The sequence below is a fragment of the Gaeumannomyces tritici genome (assembly GCF_000145635.1).
Source record: "Gaeumannomyces tritici R3-111a-1 unplaced genomic scaffold supercont2.3, whole genome shotgun sequence".
NCBI lineage: Eukaryota > Fungi > Ascomycota > Sordariomycetes > Magnaporthales > Magnaporthaceae > Gaeumannomyces > Gaeumannomyces tritici.
Window position 1 is genome coordinate 3,499,519 of NW_008804547.1, and position 19,184 is coordinate 3,518,702.

The 19,184-nt window shown below is 59.7% G+C and overlaps 5 protein-coding genes across 5 annotated transcripts; 2 read left to right on the plus strand and 3 right to left on the minus strand.

Annotated features, from left to right (window-relative positions):
* Window positions 1-823: 823 nt before the first annotated feature.
* On the minus strand, window positions 824-2,716 carry GGTG_06281 (SamB protein; the record flags this gene model as incomplete). The annotated part of the gene is made up of 1 exon (XM_009224097.1): window positions 824-2,716. One exon carries the CDS (start codon window positions 2,714-2,716, stop codon window positions 824-826), a length of 1,893 nt encoding a protein of 630 aa, XP_009222361.1.
* Window positions 2,717-7,886: 5,170 nt separating this feature from the next.
* Window positions 7,887-9,847, minus strand: GGTG_06282 (hypothetical protein). The gene has a single exon (XM_009224098.1). It carries the CDS (start codon window positions 9,273-9,275, stop codon window positions 7,941-7,943), a length of 1,335 nt encoding a protein of 444 aa, XP_009222362.1. The 5' UTR covers window positions 9,276-9,847; the 3' UTR covers window positions 7,887-7,940.
* Window positions 9,829-12,422, plus strand: GGTG_06283 (cation efflux family protein family). The gene is made up of 2 exons (XM_009224099.1): window positions 9,829-10,570; window positions 10,681-12,422. The coding sequence occupies exons 1-2, from the start codon at window positions 10,292-10,294 to the stop codon at window positions 12,013-12,015; spliced, it is 1,614 nt and encodes a 537-aa protein (XP_009222363.1). The 5' UTR covers window positions 9,829-10,291; the 3' UTR covers window positions 12,016-12,422.
* On the minus strand, window positions 12,034-15,677 carry GGTG_06284 (mitochondrial dynamin GTPase). Its single transcript, XM_009224100.1, has 3 exons — window positions 15,186-15,677; window positions 13,076-15,106; window positions 12,034-12,971 (listed from the first exon to the last, which is right to left on the minus strand). Exons 1-3 carry the CDS (start codon window positions 15,472-15,474, stop codon window positions 12,538-12,540), a joined length of 2,754 nt encoding a protein of 917 aa, XP_009222364.1. The 5' UTR covers window positions 15,475-15,677; the 3' UTR covers window positions 12,034-12,537.
* A 666-nt stretch (window positions 15,678-16,343) lies between these two features.
* On the plus strand, window positions 16,344-18,857 carry GGTG_06285 (hypothetical protein). The gene is made up of 3 exons (XM_009224101.1): window positions 16,344-16,801; window positions 16,928-17,768; window positions 17,848-18,857. The coding sequence occupies exons 1-3, from the start codon at window positions 16,787-16,789 to the stop codon at window positions 18,438-18,440; spliced, it is 1,449 nt and encodes a 482-aa protein (XP_009222365.1). The 5' UTR covers window positions 16,344-16,786; the 3' UTR covers window positions 18,441-18,857.
* Window positions 18,858-19,184: the final 327 nt, after the last annotated feature.

A 19,184-nucleotide genomic window follows, 5' to 3' on the forward strand; every position in this document is an offset into this window, starting at 1 on the left:
AAGAAAAAAGGGAGAAAGTGACACGAGTGCCAGGTTGCTGCAACAATGTGATTCAACAGTCGATCCAAAGGACGCCATCACAAAGCCACACCCGGTCTTTGAAAAGTGACGGCCAGCCCCTCCCCGAGCGAAGCAAATGTTCAACGTAATGGTAATGCAGATTTCAGATGAAAACAATCCCAAACAGACTCGCTGCCGGCCATTCCACATCAATGACGCTTCTGGAAGGGAGACGGATGGATGAATATCGTAGATTCGGGGCACATAGAAAACACAGAATAAAACATGTAAACACAGCCCTGAATAAGGTGGCTGGGAGTCAGAGAGGTCTATAGCGACCTCCACTAGCATCCCTACAAAATCCACCCAGGCAAGGGGTATACCCTGATGATTGCGCTTTAGTGAGCTAATAGCATTGGATTGGTATTCCGTCGTTGCCCGTAATATATCGAGACAAAGGGGGAAGGAAAGGACAAAAGAAAGAAGAAAAGGCAACCCATCCATGAGGTTCAAAATAAATGGATGGATGCCTGTGGGCCGAGTAGGACATGGGAACCCGGGGAGATTGGTGGGAATAAAAAATAAAGAAGGGGGGACCGCAAAAGGGTTGAAAATGTTGGTAATCGTGGTATCACAAAAAAAGCACGCCATGCAACTCTGATATGCTCGTGTTTTGCTTGCTATGCCGCATCCGTCCGGTAAGCATAAATAAAGCGGTAAAGAGGGCGATGTCGGTCGGATGAGAGTGGCGGAGGCGGGTGATGCCGCTCGCACCGTATCGTCGTCGACCCAGGAAGTATCGTAACTGCTCCTTCATCACTCGTCATTGCGTAGCCGCAACACACCAGTGGCGATGGAAGGCCCAAGCGCTCTTTTGGCACTCCTTGCTGCAGTACTTGGTGCGGCGACAACGGCGGCACTTGGCGAACTGCCGAGTAAACTCCTCCCACTTGCCGCACTGGTAGTAGGCGCATTGGCGGATGCCCCCGCGGGTGTCGTCCTTGCGGCAGAGGTTCCTCATAACGACACCGGCCCAGTACTGCATATCGGTCGAGTGATACCTGACGGTGAACTTCTCGACAAGCGGGAAGATGTTGAGGTCGTTGGGAAGCAGGTACTCCTCCTCAAGCTCCTCGTCCAGGGGGGAATCAAGGGCGGCGTCGTCGCCATCGAGGAGTTGGATCTCCTTGCCAATTTTCAGGCGCGGCACCAGATGGCTCTTTTGGAAATAGGAGCGCAGGTTGCAGTATTTGGAAACATATGCCAACAATTGTAGCGACATGAGAACATCCTCCTCCCTGGGCATGGCGGCAAGCATCTGCGGGTTCGGCGTGACCTGGCGGTCGAGCAGGTAGCGAGGCACGCTGGTCTGCAGAGTTGACGGCTGGGGCGGCGTCACCATGGCCGGTCGGTTCGGAGATAGCCCGATGACGGGAACCGGGGTCACAGCAGTGTTGTTGGCAATGCTGCCGTCCATCGGGCCGCGGTGTGTGATGTTGAAAGTGTCGGCGTCTTGCGTCTCGGAAACGGTAGGGGTGTTGAGCTCGATGGCCGCGCCGGCAAGAATGCTGTCGTTTTCCTCCATCGAGATGTCCTGAATGTTGACAGCGGTCTGCATTTCCGTGGTGCCAGACATCTCGGCATCGGGAGACTCGTCCGACTGCATGCCGTCGGCAGAAATTTCGTCCGAGTCCGCCGTCGCCGTGGAGTTCTGGTGACGGATGGAGGGTCGCCGCCGGGAACGAACGGCAGGGACAAGCATTGAAACCGGCCTCACGGTGGGCGACCGGATTTGCGGAGGAGGCAGAGGAGTCGTGGGAGAGGCGGGTTGGGACGAAATGGTTGTGGGGGCAAAAGGCATCATTGAGGGAAGCCTGTCGATGTCACGGACGGGCCTCACAAAACGGTCGGTGGCCATGTTAGCTTCCATTATGGGCTGAATGGCAGCGGCGAGGGGCTGGATGGTCTGTCGCGAGGGCGATGGAAGGCCGGGGTGGGCTTCGGCGCCGCCCCGGTGGTGATGGTGGCGATGATGGATGCCACGGGGGTGAATGGCAAACTGGGTTCGGTCGGAAGGCGTGGTGACCTGCTGCGAAATGGCGGCGATGGAGGCGCCGTCAGGGGCGATCTGTTCGGCAGCCGATGAAGGGCCTGCAAATGGGGCACCGATGTCGATGGATGGCGGAGGAGCCTGCCTCCTGAACGAGCGGTGATCGACGTCAACGCGACCGCTCCTGTTGGTGAAGCTGGACGCCTTGCTCCTGTGCTCACGGTTGCGGCTGTGGTGGTGCTCCTGGAGCTGCTTCTTGGCCTCCTCCTGCTTCTCGCGGCACTTCTCGACGACCTGGATGTAGTTGTCGAGAATGGTGGCGATGACGGGAACCATGTCGGCCTCGACGACCCTGGTGCGTACACCCTCGGTGCCTCTGACGCCTATGTTGACAACGCACTGGAAGGCGAGGTTCCATTTCCACATGTCCATCATGTCTTTGCTCCTGCCCTGCTTGAGGATGCAGATTAACCGCTCGATGCCGCCATCGACAGTGAGGATGTCCCTGATGCGGGCGGACGAGGTGGTGAGGTATGCGAGATGATTAAGCGAGTTGATAAGGGGGAGTGTCGATGTGCAGTCGAGCGCACGACGGTCGTATAGCGCGGTGGTGATGCCCACCGACGCCTTGTTGACGTTGGGGATGCTAAAGTTGACTTCCCTCATCGCGGCGGCTGGCCACGGATCGTGGCTGTCGCAGGAGGACGGTCGGCGATGGAAGGAGTACCCAACCGGGCGCGGGTTGCAGTCCAAGGGAATCGGTTGCGACGAGAGAAGATGGAGAGGGGGCGATTGCCGATGGTCGGGAGCGTGAAGGAGAAGTCAAGGCCCGACGCCACTGTTAATCGAGACTGGTCGTGAGAAGAGAGGCGACGATGCGGATCAAGACTTGAAATGGGGTGTGATGGCAGATGAAGAGGTTCTCAGGTCGATTAATGCGTTGAATGAGGATTAATGCAAAGTGATGGGTTGCGGGCTGGGAGGTCGGGGGTGTCTGGCTGGAGGTGGAATTGCGTCGGGAGCACGGCCGAGAAAAAAAAAAGTCGGTGTCGGCTGGCCCGTCCTAGCGAAAGGGGGCAGATGCCGGGACAGCGCTGCTTGTTTTTGTTGGAATGGAATCGGTCGGGCGCAGACGACGCTCGAGGGCGGCGAGGACGAGGACGGCGAAGACGAGGGCGACGAGGCACTCGGCAGACTGCAGCTGCAGCTCTCAAAGTGTTTGCTTGCGTCGGGCGGAGACTCGCTGGGGACTCGATGGCAGCCGGGGGTGGGTGGGCACGCCTCTTTTCTCGCTGCCAGTTGGCTCAGCAGAGGGCAGCAGGATGATGCATCGAAGGTGGAAACGCCACAGGTACGATGTGGAAACCGGACGAGACGAAATGGCGGCCGAGGGTCGAGTGGCAGAGTCGGGGAAGAGAGGAATCAACAGAACGGTGCGATTCGGGGCGTTTGATTCATTCTTCTTCCCCTTTGGGTGTTTTCTTCCGCTTGGGTGAGGAGCAGGATGGACGATGGATTAGGTGTGGTGGCGGTTGTGGGCGAGGGTGAGGGCGTGGACAAAAAGGCAGGGAAAAATAAAGAAGAAGGAGGCAAGGAGGGAAAGCAGGGGTCTGAAGATGGTGAGGTTGGGCCCCCGATTTTCTCTTGCCAGTGCAATTTTTTCGCCTGGCACCACCACCTCCACTGGGGACACTGGAGCCAATTGCTGGGCTGGCTGCTGGAACCACCCATGGCTGGGCTGGGCCTTGTCTTTCCTTGACACACACACGCACATCCACCCTTCCCGTAGGTACTGTACCTACGCCTAACCATCCAGCAGAGGCCCAGCCGCAGTGAACCTGAACGGAGGGATGGCCTGTGCTGATGGATCCCGGTGGCAGACAGTCTAACGAGTAGCGGAAACTACGGGGCCAGACATGAGCAAAAAGAAACCTACCTACTAACAGGTACCCAGGCGCTACATCTGAGATCAGGATCACAGGCCGCATCTAGGAATGGAAGGCTCCCAACGCTCCAAAATCCAATCCGTCATCGCCCGTGCTGGTTTCGTCGCCTAGCGGCCAGGGCCTCCGCTGCTTAGGCTCCTGCTTGCCCCTTACTGCGCGGCAGGCCAGCCCAGCCTGCGCAATTCCAAGGGGGAGGCGGGCCGTTGGCAGGAAACCCGCGCAGGGGGGCCTCGCCAGCTCTGCCGCTCTGGTTCTCCAGGGCAGGAAGACGCAGATAGGCGCGAAGCCGACCCAACGGCAGGCAACACCGTACTACTTTGTAGAGGAACAAAGAAAAAGAAAAGAAAAATGGGAGAAGCAAAGAAGCAATGAAAGAGGCCAAAATTAATGTCTTGTTAGCCCGCACTGTGCAGGCTTGCAGCGTGCGGTGCGGGTGGACCAGGCCACCAAATCACACTCTCTCCATCCATTTTCCCTCGTGCACGGCGACGTCTTGGCCCGCCTCAGCTTTAGCCGCTGCACCCGCATTTTTCTGCAGCGAGTTGGAGAAGGCAGCGTGCCCCCGTCATCGGCACCGTCTGTTTCGGGTTGTGCAGCCTCGACAGTCAGAGGGGATCCCGGCCTGGCTGTTTTCGATGATGGATGACGGATCATGATGATGGCGGCCGCGGATGGCCCTGGGGGTTACTGTTGTTGCTGTTGGACTCGAGTCTTGGCTTTTGCGTCTATCTGCTTACCCGAGTACCTGGTACTTTACCTGCCTGATGTGTCTGTTTCTTTTCTCTCCTTCTCCCCGTGTGACTGAGTGACTGAGCTCTTCTCCATCTGCCCAACCAAACTGGTCGACAGCCGCGCACCGCGAAACCTATGTCGTCCTAGGGCCTCTTTTCCCCTCTCGGTGCGAGCACACACACTCTCTCACTCACTCACACACACACCAACTCCCACCCCCCCTTCTGTGGCCACGGACCAGTCTCGGCCTCCCCCCCGGTTCCATCGGCACCTCCACCACAGGACAGCTCCAAGCCGCGGCCATTGGCCCGACGGGACGCTAACAAGATAGGGACCTCTCCTCCCGCCGCCTGGCGAACAGCTTCAAAGGACCGATGACCCCACCGAACCAAACACCAGATGAGTGGCGGGCTTGGATGCACAGAGCTCCCGTTAGCGTGAGCTGCGCATCTTCGCCTAGGCACTGACGATCTCCTTCTTTTACGGCCTCGGCGCCGTGAGAGGCTGGGCGCGGGCTGGGCTGGATTGGAAGCATCGCACGCCATATCTCGTTTGGTTTCCCCTCACGATCCGCTTTCGCTTGTCAACCGCCAATTGCTTGCTCGTTGGGCAGGTAGGTATCAGTTCGCTCTCTCCCTCTCCCTCTCCACTGTCCATGCCATCCTATCCGTCCAACCCGACACATCCGTTGGGGCCGACAGGATAACACCCTGACAGCAACCCCGCCACTCGAGAGGGCAAACTGCCGTCCTTGCTTGTTGATCGCTCTCGATGTTCTCTTAAAAGGGGAGCTATGGGCACCACCCAAAATCCCGCCAATGTGACCCGTTCTCTTTTTTTGCTCGCCCCCCTGCACTGGTCGGTCGACCTGGTTCCCCGCCATAAAAAGTCGAGCCAAAAAACCCGCCACGTCTTGTTTGCTTGGCGGCAGCAGACGGGTGCGTTGCGAGGGAGGCCCGCTTTTGGTGGCAGGGATTTTCTCGGATCGAACAGCAATGCCAGTCGCCTCATCGCAGCCAAGGGCTTACCTGCTAGCGAGGGGGGTCCCTGCAGTTTTGGCGTGCCGAAGGTGGCAGTGGCCGACTGCCTTTTTTTCTTGCAAGGTGAGGAGGTGCGAAATGCAGAGAGGAAGCGAGAGCACAGAGGAGAGAGGCTCAGCGATCCTATTCCCCGCAGTTGGGCGCTCGGGATAGATGGCCAGCAATTTCAACGGGCGAGTTTAGCCACGGTGGGTTTCACAATCAGCATGAAGGAGCCCTCGCCATGATGAACAAAAAAAATAAAAATAAAATAGGAAGCCGAAATGTGTCCCGACCCTCGCCCGCTAGACCTTCCCGGCCGGCAGGCAATGGCCAAGATCGACTCCACCGTGCTTGTCTCCATCTCGGTCAGGGGACGTACATATGGGACAAGTGCGGATACTATAGTACCTATGTGCTCTGCTGAGCATGACAGGCGCCCAACAGGCACACAAACGCAAAGCGCAACACAGCTGCATCACATTGCGCCTAAAAATTTGCTGCTGCTGCTGTTTTGGTCTTTACTCGGCAGCAAGTCGCAGCCACGTGCAGAGAACCAAAGCAAAAAAAGGACGAACCCGCCGCGCCGTTTGCAAGGGGCGAGGTGAGCTGCGAGGTACAAACGGTACCTTACAAACAGCCCGTCGGGGGGCAGGCTGCGGCAACGGCAAGCAGCTAGACCAGACCCCTCCCTCTAGCCTTTCCCGGTCCCGGCCGCCGGGCGTGTCAGTTGGCACGACCCGTGGGTCAGCAAGAGCAAGGTTTGGGATGATGGAACTTGGTCTATTAGACTTTTTGCAGGTAAAACGTCAGTTCGTGGCAGCTAGCCATCAATCGTCCCTCCCGCGCCACATGCCGCCCGCCCGCCGCCTGGTAGCCTCTTTCTTTTTTTTTCTCTTCTTTCTATTTTTGCCTCGCGGGCTAGACCGCAAACCCCAACCCCTCCCAGGTAAGGGAAGCGAGAGAGGGAGAGGGATGTGGTGAAATTGAACGGCTCGTCATCCATGCACCCTGCCATGCCATGCCATGCCACCCCCAACACACACCGCCCAGCCCTTTTCGCGGACAGTCTGAAACCGATCGAACCAAGGCCGCGCATAGGGAAAGCGAGTGTGATGCGCACGCAAGGTTGAGAAAAGCGAGAGAGGAAAATAGCATGGGACAAGCGCGTGCCCCTTTACCAACAAACCAGGCTGCGAGAGAGGGGGCGGGAAAAAGGAAAACAACCCAAAAGCAAGCAACATGCACAAAAGTATTGTTGTTTCTTCCACCATCCTTCCTTCTTCTCAGCGCTTGTCCCGCCCAATCCCAGCAGCAAGCGCGTGTTCACCGCTCCTGTCTGGCCGCCACCAGATTATTCCAAGCATCACACACGCAACACATGGGGGAGTTCCCCCTCCCATCCTTTAGTTTTCCTTGCTCTATTAGGTGCGCGCTACTGCACGCTCAAGCGCGCGAAAACGCACGCCCTAAGCGGGACAGAGGTGGGAGGAAGTGTGGGCGCGGTTGGTCCGGAGCGGCTGGCTTAGCGCCTCGATCCTCTCCCCTGTGCTCTTGGCCAGTCGTATTTTCGGGCGCGGCAAGGGGAGAAAAAAAAATGAAAGCAAAGAAAAAGCAAAATACTTTGACGAGAACAAAAAAAAAAAAGAAGGGGGGGGGGGCAGTTTGGGTCGGGGTGCATGATGCACGCACGCCCTCAGGATGCAGAGAACACGTGCCCACTAGACCTTTTTTCTTCTTTCTTTTTTTGATGCTGACCGCACATTCAGCTTCAGCCTCACTTGACCAGCCCCCGCCCGCCACCCAGACAGACCGCCAGCAAACAATCTCCTGACCTTACATGTTACAATGAGAGATACGGTAAAGAACCCACCGCTTTTATAAGATCGGGATCGGCGACATGATTACGGGCTCTGCGGTATACGGGTTGGGCCGATGTTATCTCCGGGCGGGGAGAACCAGCCCTGTTGGACAACCCATCATTCGTGAAAGTGCCGCACGAGGGTTGGGTAAACTACTCGTCGGTACTAGTCGCTACTCGTCGCGTTCACGCTGAAGCTACCCCCACAAGGTCCATCCTTTCTTGGCCGAAAGGGGGGGAAATAAGCAAAAAAAGGCACGCACATATGATGTTCCATACTTGCTCGACTACCGCTATCTATGTGCAAGCAAAACGGGCCACCGACAGCCAGTTCAGTCGCCGCTGATCTTGGCATGGCGAAAGTACTTCATCCCCATCCACGCCACCACGACCCAGACCCAGGCCATGATGCAGGTCAGTATGATGAGGGCCGGGTAGTAGCCCACGATGGGCAAGGTCGGGTCGTCCTCGAGCTCGGGCGGCGCGTAGGGCGTGGTGCCGACGTCCCAGGCCCAGCTCCAGACGCCCAGGCAGGAGCCCATGCCCGTGACGAAGACGAACCACGTGACGAACAGCACCACCCAGCCCCACCACTCCGTCTCCGAGTAGTCCCACTCGGCCGGGTGGTGCTGGTGGTGGTGACGGTGGTGCCGGTGGTGCTCCTGCGAGACGCCCCGGGCCGGCATCGCCGGCGACAGGCTCGCGAGCGACAGGGGCGACTTTGCCCGGTGCTCCGAGCGCCGGCGTTGCAGCGGGACGCGGGCGCTCGGGGAGAGCAGCCCCCCGCTGGGGAAGTACGACTCGGACCCGGACGAGAGCCGATCCGGGCGCAGCAGGAGCGGCGAGACGGTGGAGGCGCGTCGGCGCGCCATGTGCAGGCCGTCCTCGTCGTCGGTCGTGGTCGTAGAGTAGGACATCATGGTCGGACTGGACGTTGTGATGTCGCCGTCGATGATTTTGGTATTTGGCGGAACGTCGCTATGTCCCGGGCTTTGCGGCGTCGGGACCGAATCCGATGCCCCCGCTTCTTCGATCCCGGGGCTGGTCGGTATCCTTATAGTGGCGCCGTCGGTGGACGGGCGGGGGGTGTCATCTGAGATGCCCGTCCCGTCCAGGTCCACATCGGCTTCCTGGGCGTCTGATGTTGACAGCGTCAGGGATGGTAGGGAAGAGGACGACGAGGATGGTGATGGCGAAGAAGATGACGACGGCAGAGGCGCCGCTTTGGACGAGCCGTCCTTCCTCGTAGTAGAAACGGGCGGCAACGCCCGGTCGTCGTGCTGCGGCTCAAATTCGAGAGCGCCGGCGGACTCGCGGCGCTCGTGCTGAGCTCGGCGTCCTAGCAGGGCGACCTTGCGGAGCGAACCCCTCCTACGGCGCGTCTTCTGCTGCTGCAGCGCGATGGCGATGGAGCTGTATGGCCGGGAGGAAGAAGCAGCAGCAGCAGCAGCGGCGGCGGCGGCGGCGGCTGCGTCGGCAAGTGCGCCCTCATCCGGGCTGCTGTGGTCTAGCGGCGGGTGGCTGGCAGCAGCAGATGAGGATCTTAAGAAAGGGGCCTGCAGCTTGGAGAGGAAGCTGCTGGTGCCAGTGGCGCTGCGCCGGTGGCCGGTAGCTGCTGGCGGCGACTGGCCGGCGCTACTGGGCGCCGTCTGGGATGATGGATCCATGGGCTCGGCAGCGTGCAATGGGAGGCTTGGGGGGCCTTAGTAATTGCGTCAATGCAGACCGCGCGAGGTCAGGTGGTGGTGGGCAAGGGGACTAGCGGAGGACCGGCAGAATCGAAGCACGGCGCCAACGGACAGGCCCCGGGCCAGTGGAGCGCGCTGGGATCCAGCAGTGCGTGCTCCAAAGTGAGGGGGGCTGGGCTGACGACGATCCTTGCGGTGCCTGGCTGGGGTGTATTTCAGCTTGCGGGCTGATGACGGCTCCTCCCTCGAGCCTCTATGGGTGGAGAGAAGCACGATAAGAAGCCGATACTCAGTTTGGTAATGGTAGCGGCAGGTTGTTGTTTTGGCCGGCTAACTCCGGGCTGAAGGCATGGGAGTGCTGTCGTTCATGTGGAGGGCGATTAATAGGCAACCTATTGGAGCAAGTGCCTGTTCAATAACAAAAAATGGGTATTGGGAACTGGTGGTGGTGATGGTGGTGGTTTCCGCATGCTCAAAGTCAATTGCTGGCCTTTGATTCTGGCTGTTAATGGGCCGAATCAAGCCCCTGAGTTCAATTGTTTTTGGCTTGCAGGTTACCCACAATTGTGCGTCAGTGACAGTGAGCGACAAGTGGGCGACAAGCGGGCGGCAGTTTGGAGCTGGAATCCACGCAGCAAATCGATCCCTTTCGGTTTTCTGAATCGGCGTGGTGGTGGATGATGTGATGCAGGGCACTCAAGAGACTCAAGGCAAGGGAATCAAACAGGGAAACAAACATCCGGCAAACACCTTTCCCAGGCTGGCAGTGGGTTGGGTTGCACGGCCGCTGGTGCGCACAGAGCCGTTCTGGGCCTCGGCGCTAGGCTGGAAGCAGCAAAACCACCGCCCGAGATTCGAGACGAACAGAGCCGGGCCGCCTTCTGGCAGTCAATCTGGCCCTATCGCCCAACTCCACTCTTCTACGCCGCCGCCGCGACCGCGCACCGCAAACGTCCAGACCAAGACTCCCGCTCGATGCCTGTCCCCGCCGACCCATGCTTCCTCCACCTCGCCATCTCCCTCCTCCCCGGACGCCCTCGCCGCCCGCAATCGCCGAGCCGCCCGCCGGCACCAATCGGCACCTGCGCCCGGGCACTGCCAATAGCTCCCGCCTGAGCCCCGACTCCTGCCTGCGCGTGCCCTCGCCGTCCGCCTCCTTTCTACAGCTGCCCGCCATGGGCTCCCCGGACGGCGGCGACGGCGCCGGGCCAAGCGGCGGCGACAACCCCTTCAACTTCCAGACCCAGATAATATCCACCTCGCCCGTCCGGTCGGTACGTGTCCATGTCCAACATGTCACCGCCGCGCCCACCTGGAATGCATGGACGGATGGGCTCGCGCCCGCAAGCTAACCCCGTCGTCTCGCGCCCCCGCCGCCTCGCAGAACGTCGGCCAGCGCCGCGGCCACCGTTACAAGCACAGCAGCATATCTGCCCAGCACCAGGTCTTCCAGGAGCCACCGCAGCGCCCCCCGCCCGTGCTCCCCGCGTCGCTGCCCGTGCCGACGCTGCGCGAGGCCTGGGCCAGCATGTACCGCGAGCAGCGCCTGCGCCTCTACTGGTGCCTCTGCCATGCCGCCGTCGCCGTCTACGTCTTCCTGTCCGCCTCGGGCAGCCTGGCCATGACGGCCCTGTCCCACCTCGTCTTCTTCGACGTCGGCTCCGCCGCCATCTGCGTCTGCGTCGACGTCCTCGGCAACTTCGAGGTCTGGCGCCGCAGCTCCGTCCGCCACCCCTTTGGCCTGCAGCGCGCTGAGGTCCTCGCCGGCTTCGCCATGTCCATCTTCCTCATCTTTGGCGGCTTCGACCTGCTGAGCCACAACATCAAGCACATGCTTGAGGGCGTCGGCGAGCACGAGAACCACCTCCCCGTCATCCCCGCCGGCCCCGCCGACCACGCCGCGCACGCCGGCCACGGCCACGGCCACGCGCACTCGCACGCCGACCGTGTGAACCCCGGCACCGTGGACACGGCCAGCCTGGCCGCCATCGTGGCCACCCTGGTTAGCGCCTACGGGCTCAAGAACCACGGCCGCATCGGCCGCGCCATGCTCGTCCAGTACCCCTCGTATCTCTCGTCCTTGCTCCCGGCCGTGCTCTCGAACCCGTTCCACTTCCTCACCCTCTTCTTCTCGTTCCTGATGCTCCTCCTCCCCCTCCTGTCCGTTGGCACCTTCGTCTGGCTCGACCGCCTCATCTGCGCCGCCATCGCCGTCAGCATGTTCGTCCTCGGCGCCCGCCTGGCCGTCGCCCAGGGTCTGATGCTGCTCATGTCGTACCGCGGCCGCGGCCACGTCGTCAGGCCGCCGACTGCCGCTGCTGCCAAGGCGGCGGCTGCTGCTGCTGCTGCGGCCGCGAGGCTGGGGGGATCTCCTCTCAAGTCGTCGTCATCGTACCCGGCGGCGGGGGGCGCCCAGGGCTCCGGCTCCGGCTCCGGCTCTGGCGCTGCAGACGAGGGCGTCTCGGCCGTGGTGCGAGAGATCGAGGCCGAGCCCAACGTGCTGCGCGTCGACGAGGCGCAGTTCTGGCAGGTCCACTACGGCCTCTGCATGGCCAACCTCAAGGTCTGCGTCGTCGTCGGCTGCGACGACGGCGCCCTCAGCCAGCTGCGCAGCCGCGTCTCGCGCGTCATCCAGAACCGCCTGGGCGAGGGCTACGGCCGCGGGAACGGCCTGAGGTGGGAGGTCACCCTGCAGACCAGCACAGACGCCCGCCCATGAGACGGCGTCGCGTCTGTGGTTTGCGCCGTGTGGGCTTGCGCATTCGAGTATTGTGTTTAATGGAGCACCCGGGCCTTGCCTTGTGTAACTTGCTTTAGACTTTCTCTTCTGTCGCTTTTAGTTCCCCCACCAACCTACCTACCTACCCGCCCAACGATGGATGGAATACATGGAACCGAGTAGGGTATTCTAGCACTCTGTACATAAAACCAGCTCTACACTTCCCTCAATGCGCCCCCCCGCCCGGAAAGGTTCAAGAATCACACCACCACCATCCTCAACGTGGAGATGACGTGAAAAAAAGGCTAGGTTCGACACCCTAATGAGAAAATGCCACCATTGTCGAGTAAACAAGTCATCCAAGAGCTGTATAAATCATCAAAAAAGAAAAGCATAAAACAAGACCCCACAAAAACTCCGCGTGGTTGATCAAAAAACCGTCGTGAGCGAGTCGTATAATCGGCATAACCTGGGTTTGCTCTTTCATCCCTCAGTTTGTTTGGTTTCCCCCTTTTCTCTTGTTCAAAACAGACCCCAGCCCTTCTTCTTGTCCTGCGACCTCCGGCCGCCCATACCGCCGGGGTGGTCGCGGCCCTCGAGCTGGCGCAGGCTCTCCATCTTCTCCAGCACGAGCTCGAGGAGCTCCTTGCGCTGGATGACGTCGAGGTGCCTCCGGATCTTCGGGTCCTCCTTGGCGAACTTATCGATCTGCTCCTGCGACAGGTGGCGGCCGAGCCTGGTGTCGAGCTCGCGCGGGAAGTTGTAGTTAAATTCCGACAGCAGCTCGACGTTGAGGAAGAGCACCGCCGTCGACGCGAGCTTGCTTGCCACCGCGTCCAGGAACACCTCTGGGCAGTAGTACTTGTTGTCCATGCTCTTGCACTGCTTGGACTTGACCGCAATCAGCCGCATGTTGATCATGTCGGCCCTAGTGCGAAGGAAAACGGCTTCTCGGCCTGTTTTTATCGGCCAACGGGCATGTCGTTAGTAAAAGAGATAGATCGCGAGACACGCTGAAACTGGGTTTAGGGACCGTCTAGATGACGGGCTATTGTTTTACCTTTCTGAAGCAGAGCAGCACTGAAGCCGCCGGCCCCACTTGCACCCTGGCCCTCGACGACGACGTCGCCGCGCCTAGCCTTCTCGACGAAGTTGGTGACCTCCTTGAGCTTGCGCCTGCCGCCGACCGAGTTCTCGAGGTTCTTCATGGCGTTCTGGCATGCCTCGAGCTCGCTCTTGAGAACGCCGGCGACGTGCTCGCGGCCATGGTTCCACTCGCGCTCCTCCATATCAATCTCGAATTTGTAGGGCTTGATACAGTTTTCGACCTGGTCGCTCGTGCTGTAGAAGCGGTCATTCAGGATTCCAGACGCCGCCTCCGTGATGGCCTGCCGGGCAAAGGGGTGGTTGACAAAAGTCGACTGCCCGATGAGACCGTCGATGCGCGCCTGGATGCTGTTGGCCACCACCGTTGTGGCAAGCCGGCCAACGCCCAGCTTGGTGAGCCCGGACGTGCAGGCATCCAGCTGCCGGTGCCAGTACAGAGACTCCGGGTCCGCCTTGGGCAGGTCCGCCAGGTTCTCCAGGCCCGGCGGCGGCGGCGAGAGGTCCGTGATGGGCTTGTTCCAGTACCGCTGGGCCAGGAGGTCCAGGACACGCTGGTCCAACTCGTTCTTGAGCAGCTCGTGCATCTGCGGGCGACCAAACTCCTCGGTGAATCGCTTGAACGAGTGCTTGAAGGCGTCCAGGCTCTCGGCCAGATACGACTCGGCCGACAGCGGCCGGTCGTTGTACTGAACCTTGAATTCGTACGTCGCCTCCTCGAGCTCCTGGCGGATCGCCTGACTAGTGCCCTGCAGGCTGGCTGACATGGTTTGCTCCAGCACATTCATGAGCTTCTTACGCAGAGTGGTGGTGCCGACGTGGACGCCAGCGTCGGGACCAAACTCTATCGGGTGCGACGTGAAGTAGGACTGCTCGTTCTTGGAGATGTTGGCCGAAAGATCGCCCGCGTCCTTCTTGAAGAGGCTGGTCGTCTGCGGGGCGCGGGAGATGACACCGACATAGCCCAGGCGGAGGGGATACTGCATATCGTTCAGGATGGCGGAGCCCCGTGTGGGCTCGACCAGGTCCATCTTGGTGACAACACCGATGGTGCGCTCTCCCCGGGGGTCGACGCGGCGGCTGGCCCGCAGCGCTGCCGAGTTCGCCAGATCGACGTCGGCGGCGGATATGGCCAGAATCACGTTGGGCGGCTGGATGTACTTGTCGCAAAGTTCCGAAATCTTTTGCTTGAGCTCGAGCGGCTGGTTCTGGCCCACAACCTGGATATAGCCGGGAAGGTCGGTCAAGGAGAGATCCGGGACGTTGGGCGAGTAGATGGATAGGTGGATGGGGTCGTCCGAGACGCACTCAGAGTTGGGCACAGCCAAGTTGAGCTCCGTCAAGGTCCTCTGGATGGAGGAGAAGTCCGTGATTCTCCTGAGGCCGAGATCGGGGAACTCGCCGTACTCGATCGCGGAATCAGGAGTGTTGACAAGCGTCAACTCTATGGGTCGGCGGGTGACCATATTGGTGCCCTTGGGGAGAAATTCGTGCCCGACGATGGCCTCGAGGACCGAGCTCTTTCCTGAAGACTGAGATCCGATAACGACGATGGATGGGAGGGATAGTGTGCTCGACTGGCCGACCTTCTGGAGCATGTTTCGGATCTCGATCATCTTCTTGGTCAGGACCATCATCTGGTCATCCTTGGCCGCCTGTTCGGGCGTGCGGTTGTCCTTCTCGGAAGCCTGGTCGTAGCCATAGGCAGCGGCGCTAGCTCCGGCGGCAGCAACACCGCCGGCCCGGCTCTGCTTGGGCGGCTCCCTGCCTCCGTTGGGATCAGGCCCGCCGTTGCCGGTGGCCCCCTCCTCGTCTGCCCGCATTATGTTCCGCAGCCAGTCGGGCATCTCCAAGCTCTCTTTTGTATTTTGCCAACCCTGCTTCGTCTGTCCGGCGATATTCAGGGCCCCGTCCCACAGGCCGCCAGCGGTCGTCGTTACCGAGTCTTTGGTGTTTTTGTACATGTCGTAGGCCGAGTTGCTCACCTCTGCTGCACGTTAGCGTCCATTCGTTCAACATACTTTGGGGGTATGCTGTTGGGGGGCTAGGGGTGGAGTGGCCCATACGGATGGCCTGGTATTGGACCCAAGCGGCACCCCCGATCATCACTCCGCCGAAGAGGGCGGGGATCCTGGCAAACTTGAAGACCAGTTTGGGGATGATGCGGGCGAAGGAGGCGTTCCGAACGGCGACGGCGTTGTGGAAGTCGTTCCCGGACAGCCACATACGGCGCTGGGTGGCACGGACGACAGCATCTGAACGCTGGAGCCCGCCGGTGGGCAGGCGGTGGTAGTAGCGGACAGCGGCGCGGCGCACCGGGGCCAAGGCCCCGACGGCAACGAGCCGTCCACTCATGGCGGGCCGGTCGGGCGACGGCCGGAGACTGGGGGTGCGGACAAGCGCGGCGTGGCACGTGTCTCGGAGTTAAATGTGCGCATGCGAGGGCTGGCGATGCCGTCAAGACATGCGGGCGTAATCTGGAGGGGCTCGCGGGTTGGGTGTTGGTGGCGGATGGCTGCCGGGTCGAGCTTGGGCGTGATTTTTGTGTCTGCCTCACCAGACCGCCAACGCACTGGACCTAGCCAACCACAGTGGCTTGGCGCCTGGTTTGCTGGCTGGGCGTTGAATTAAGATATGGCCCGTGCCCGACGAGTCAGTGCCAACTACAACAGTATCGCTGTGTCGAGTCAGGCACAAAGTAATTGGGTCGTTCGGGAACCAGCTTGCACCATCACTCCTCAATATTTCGGAGGTTCCGGCACCCCCTTTTCGCTCACCTGTTCCTCAGGGAGCTCCTGTTTTATATGCGCCCCATCTCAAAGCCTGACGTGCACGGTAGGTACGTGTCAACAAGAAATATTGCTGAGCATTCTGCTTGCATGCAGTATGGATGTATTGTTTACTTGAATGCTTGACAGGTCTCCCAGCTTTGACAAGAAAGTCATGTCCGTGGTAGAAAAACCCAACCGTACCCCTCAAAAACAGGTAGTTACGTTACTACCTATTCCTCTACTCCTATCACTAGGTAATCTAGATAGCTCCAACCCCCAGTCGTGATGGTTATCACCGGCTTTTGTGGGGGCGTTTTCAGCTGCTGGGGCGATATGCCGCTTAAACAGCCCGGATGACCCCGCCCGCCCCAAACGGGGGAACACGACAGTGGAGATCCATCTGCAGGGGCCCATCGCAGCGTGCATTGCCGACACACCCCGGGCAGCGACCCTGCTAAAATCAGTTGACATCAAGCGGTCCTGGCTGTTCCGCAATTCAGAGTGCTGGTTTCGTCACACGCCGACATGAACTTCAAACATGGTCTTGGCATTGAGCCCGCACATGCCACTGACGTCCGCCCTCTGAGCCTCTGAGCGCTCCAGCCGCCGCAACAGGCAACGCGTTCGCCCGCACTACTGCGCCCTGCAAACACAATCAGCACGGCTGAGCGCTGTCGGGGCGCCAATTCCTGACCGCCTCCTCCAAGGCAGCGAGGGATCCTCCAAGGCAGCGAGGGAAAAGGGGAAGGAGGGTCTGAGCAACACCACCTGTCATCTCAGTAACCCAAGCCCGAACTTTCGCAGCGTCCCCGACTCCAGCGCTTGACTTGCTCGATCCTATTCCATCTTGGGCTTTTCTTTTTTTTCGACAACGGACGGGTCCCGCACCCCGCAAGATGTGCAGGTTTTTGGTACGTCCTATTAGCATTTGCTCTGACCCTCCACACCCAGGCCGCCGAGACCGGCCTCTTTCCAGAGTTCTGGCCGGGGTACACTACTGACGGTTGCCAACGAGTTCCGGGGCGCTCGCCGAATAGGTTTACAAAGGAAGCGACGAGATCCTCCTCTCCAAGCTGATCCTCGAGCCCACGCATTCCATCCTAAAGCAGTCCTTCGATGCGCGGTTGCGACTCGACACCCGTAGGGGCCAAAACAACGCCGATGGCTTCGGAATAGGCTTCTACACGTCTCCAAAGCTCGGCGCCGCGCCCTGCCTCTTCACCTCGACCATACCCGCCTGGAACTCGCCGAACTTGACCCGACTCGCCAGCAAGACGGCCTCGCGCCTCATATTCGCGCACGTGCGAGCCACGACCGAGGGCTCCCTCTCTGAAGACAACTGCCACCCCTTCTGCCATGGCAGTCTGATGTGGATGCACAACGGCGGGCTCGGCGGCTGGAAGTACATCAAGCGCCGGCTCGGCGAGCGTCTCGCTGACCGTTGGTACCTCGGCGTCGTCGGCGGCACCGACAGCGAGTGGGCCTTTGCGCTCTTCCTCGACACCCTCGAGCGCATGGGCTACGACCCCGGCTCCCAGCCCGAGAAGGGATTCGGCCCCACGGTTCTACGGAAGGCAATGCTGAAGACGATCGAGCTGATCAACGAGCTAATCGACGCCATCCCCGAGAGCGTCATACACGCCGAGAACGTCGACACCCGCAGCTTGCTCAACTTTGCCATCACTGACGGCCACAGCATCATCTGCACACGATACGTCAGCAGTTCAACCGACCAGGCCGCCAGCCTGTACTACTCGTCTGGGAGTCAGTGGGAAAATCGGCCATCTCCTGGAGATGACCGAAATTTTCAGATGGAGCGTCGTGACAAGGGCGCCGACGTTGTTTTGGTGGCCAGCGAGCCTCTGACGTTTGAGAGAGGTTTGAACCCCCATTACGTGTCTCGGGCGCGACGCCAAAACCCGAAACCCTGTGACTCTGGCTAACGTTCACTTGCTAGAAAACTGGGTAAACGTTCCGACGAACTCCGTTCTCACCATACATGGACAGACCGTCATGGTCCATCCCATCAACGATCAGTATTCCAACCGGAGCCCGGGTCAAGCCCGATCGGCTGCCTTTGTGCAAACCAAGGGCCTCTCGTCCAACGAGAAGCACGCTCTTCTGCCTAGGCTAGAGGATGCGGTGACGGTAACTTCGCCGAGCGAGCCCGAGGGACCCAAGAGGTCTCTTGCCCCACCCTTCAATATTCTGCGGTCCCGGACCCCGGAGGTGAGCGCGGCTACGATAGCACGGGCTAGGATCCCGCTTTCGACGTTCACCGACAGCTCCAGTCGCTCCTCTACTGCTCCCAACTCGCTTGTGGTGACACGCCACGCGACGCCCAACCCTCCAGCGCAGCGGAACATCAAGAAGAAGCGCATGTCACTGAACGAGCTCGAGCAGAGCCTCGGCAACGGCGGCCATGGTGGCAACGTCGAAACCCCTGAGCCCGAATCAGAGCCCAACACACCACCAGAGCCACTCCCGCGCAACAACTTTGGCGATCCCAAGAAGATCTCACAGTTCTTTCCGGAACTTACGCTCTCCTAACGCGAGGGTTTCTATCGCTTTCTGCATAGGATATCTGGCTGCCGTCAACTTTGATCTCACGCTGATCTCACGCTCTCCTACCATAGCTCCTTCACCACGCTAGTTAGTCTGACGTCGTGGCGACATTGTCTCTTTTTCCTTGGTCTTGGAGTTTTGGTAGCTGGCGTATGGCTCAGCTGATAGATTATCCCGTTATTCTCCATCATAATCGTTGCTGCTTGCTAGATCTTTCATGTCCCCGTGATAATCACACTCACTTCATTGTGATCCGAGGTATTAAGAGTGAATGGGCAGCTTGCTAGACGTCTGGAACGGCCATAAAATTGGACGACAATCTGATTCACATATCCTTTCAGCCGCATACGCGTTCTCTCGCCTATTTTTAAAATCTCTTGCGACCGCCACTGATTCATACCGTCGTACCGCATCATCAATGTCCATACCGAGCAGGTAGGAGCACCTACCCAGATACCAGGGAGGTGATACGGATGGGTACTGTATTACGTGCCAAACCAAAACCAAGGCGAACGAAAACCTTGACTGCTTTTATCTGCAGCCATGGCTCAGATATCTGTGACCGATGTCGGGGGGTTGGTAGGACACGAGGTTCTAGCGCAGGCAAAGCGAGCAGTTGAGCATCACAAAGGATGCACAGCCTCGACGTCCTGGCAGACGATGTTTACACGGGCTGGAGACTCGTGCCCCCTTTCCTTACCTACAAAGCACACTTCATCACGTTTGCCC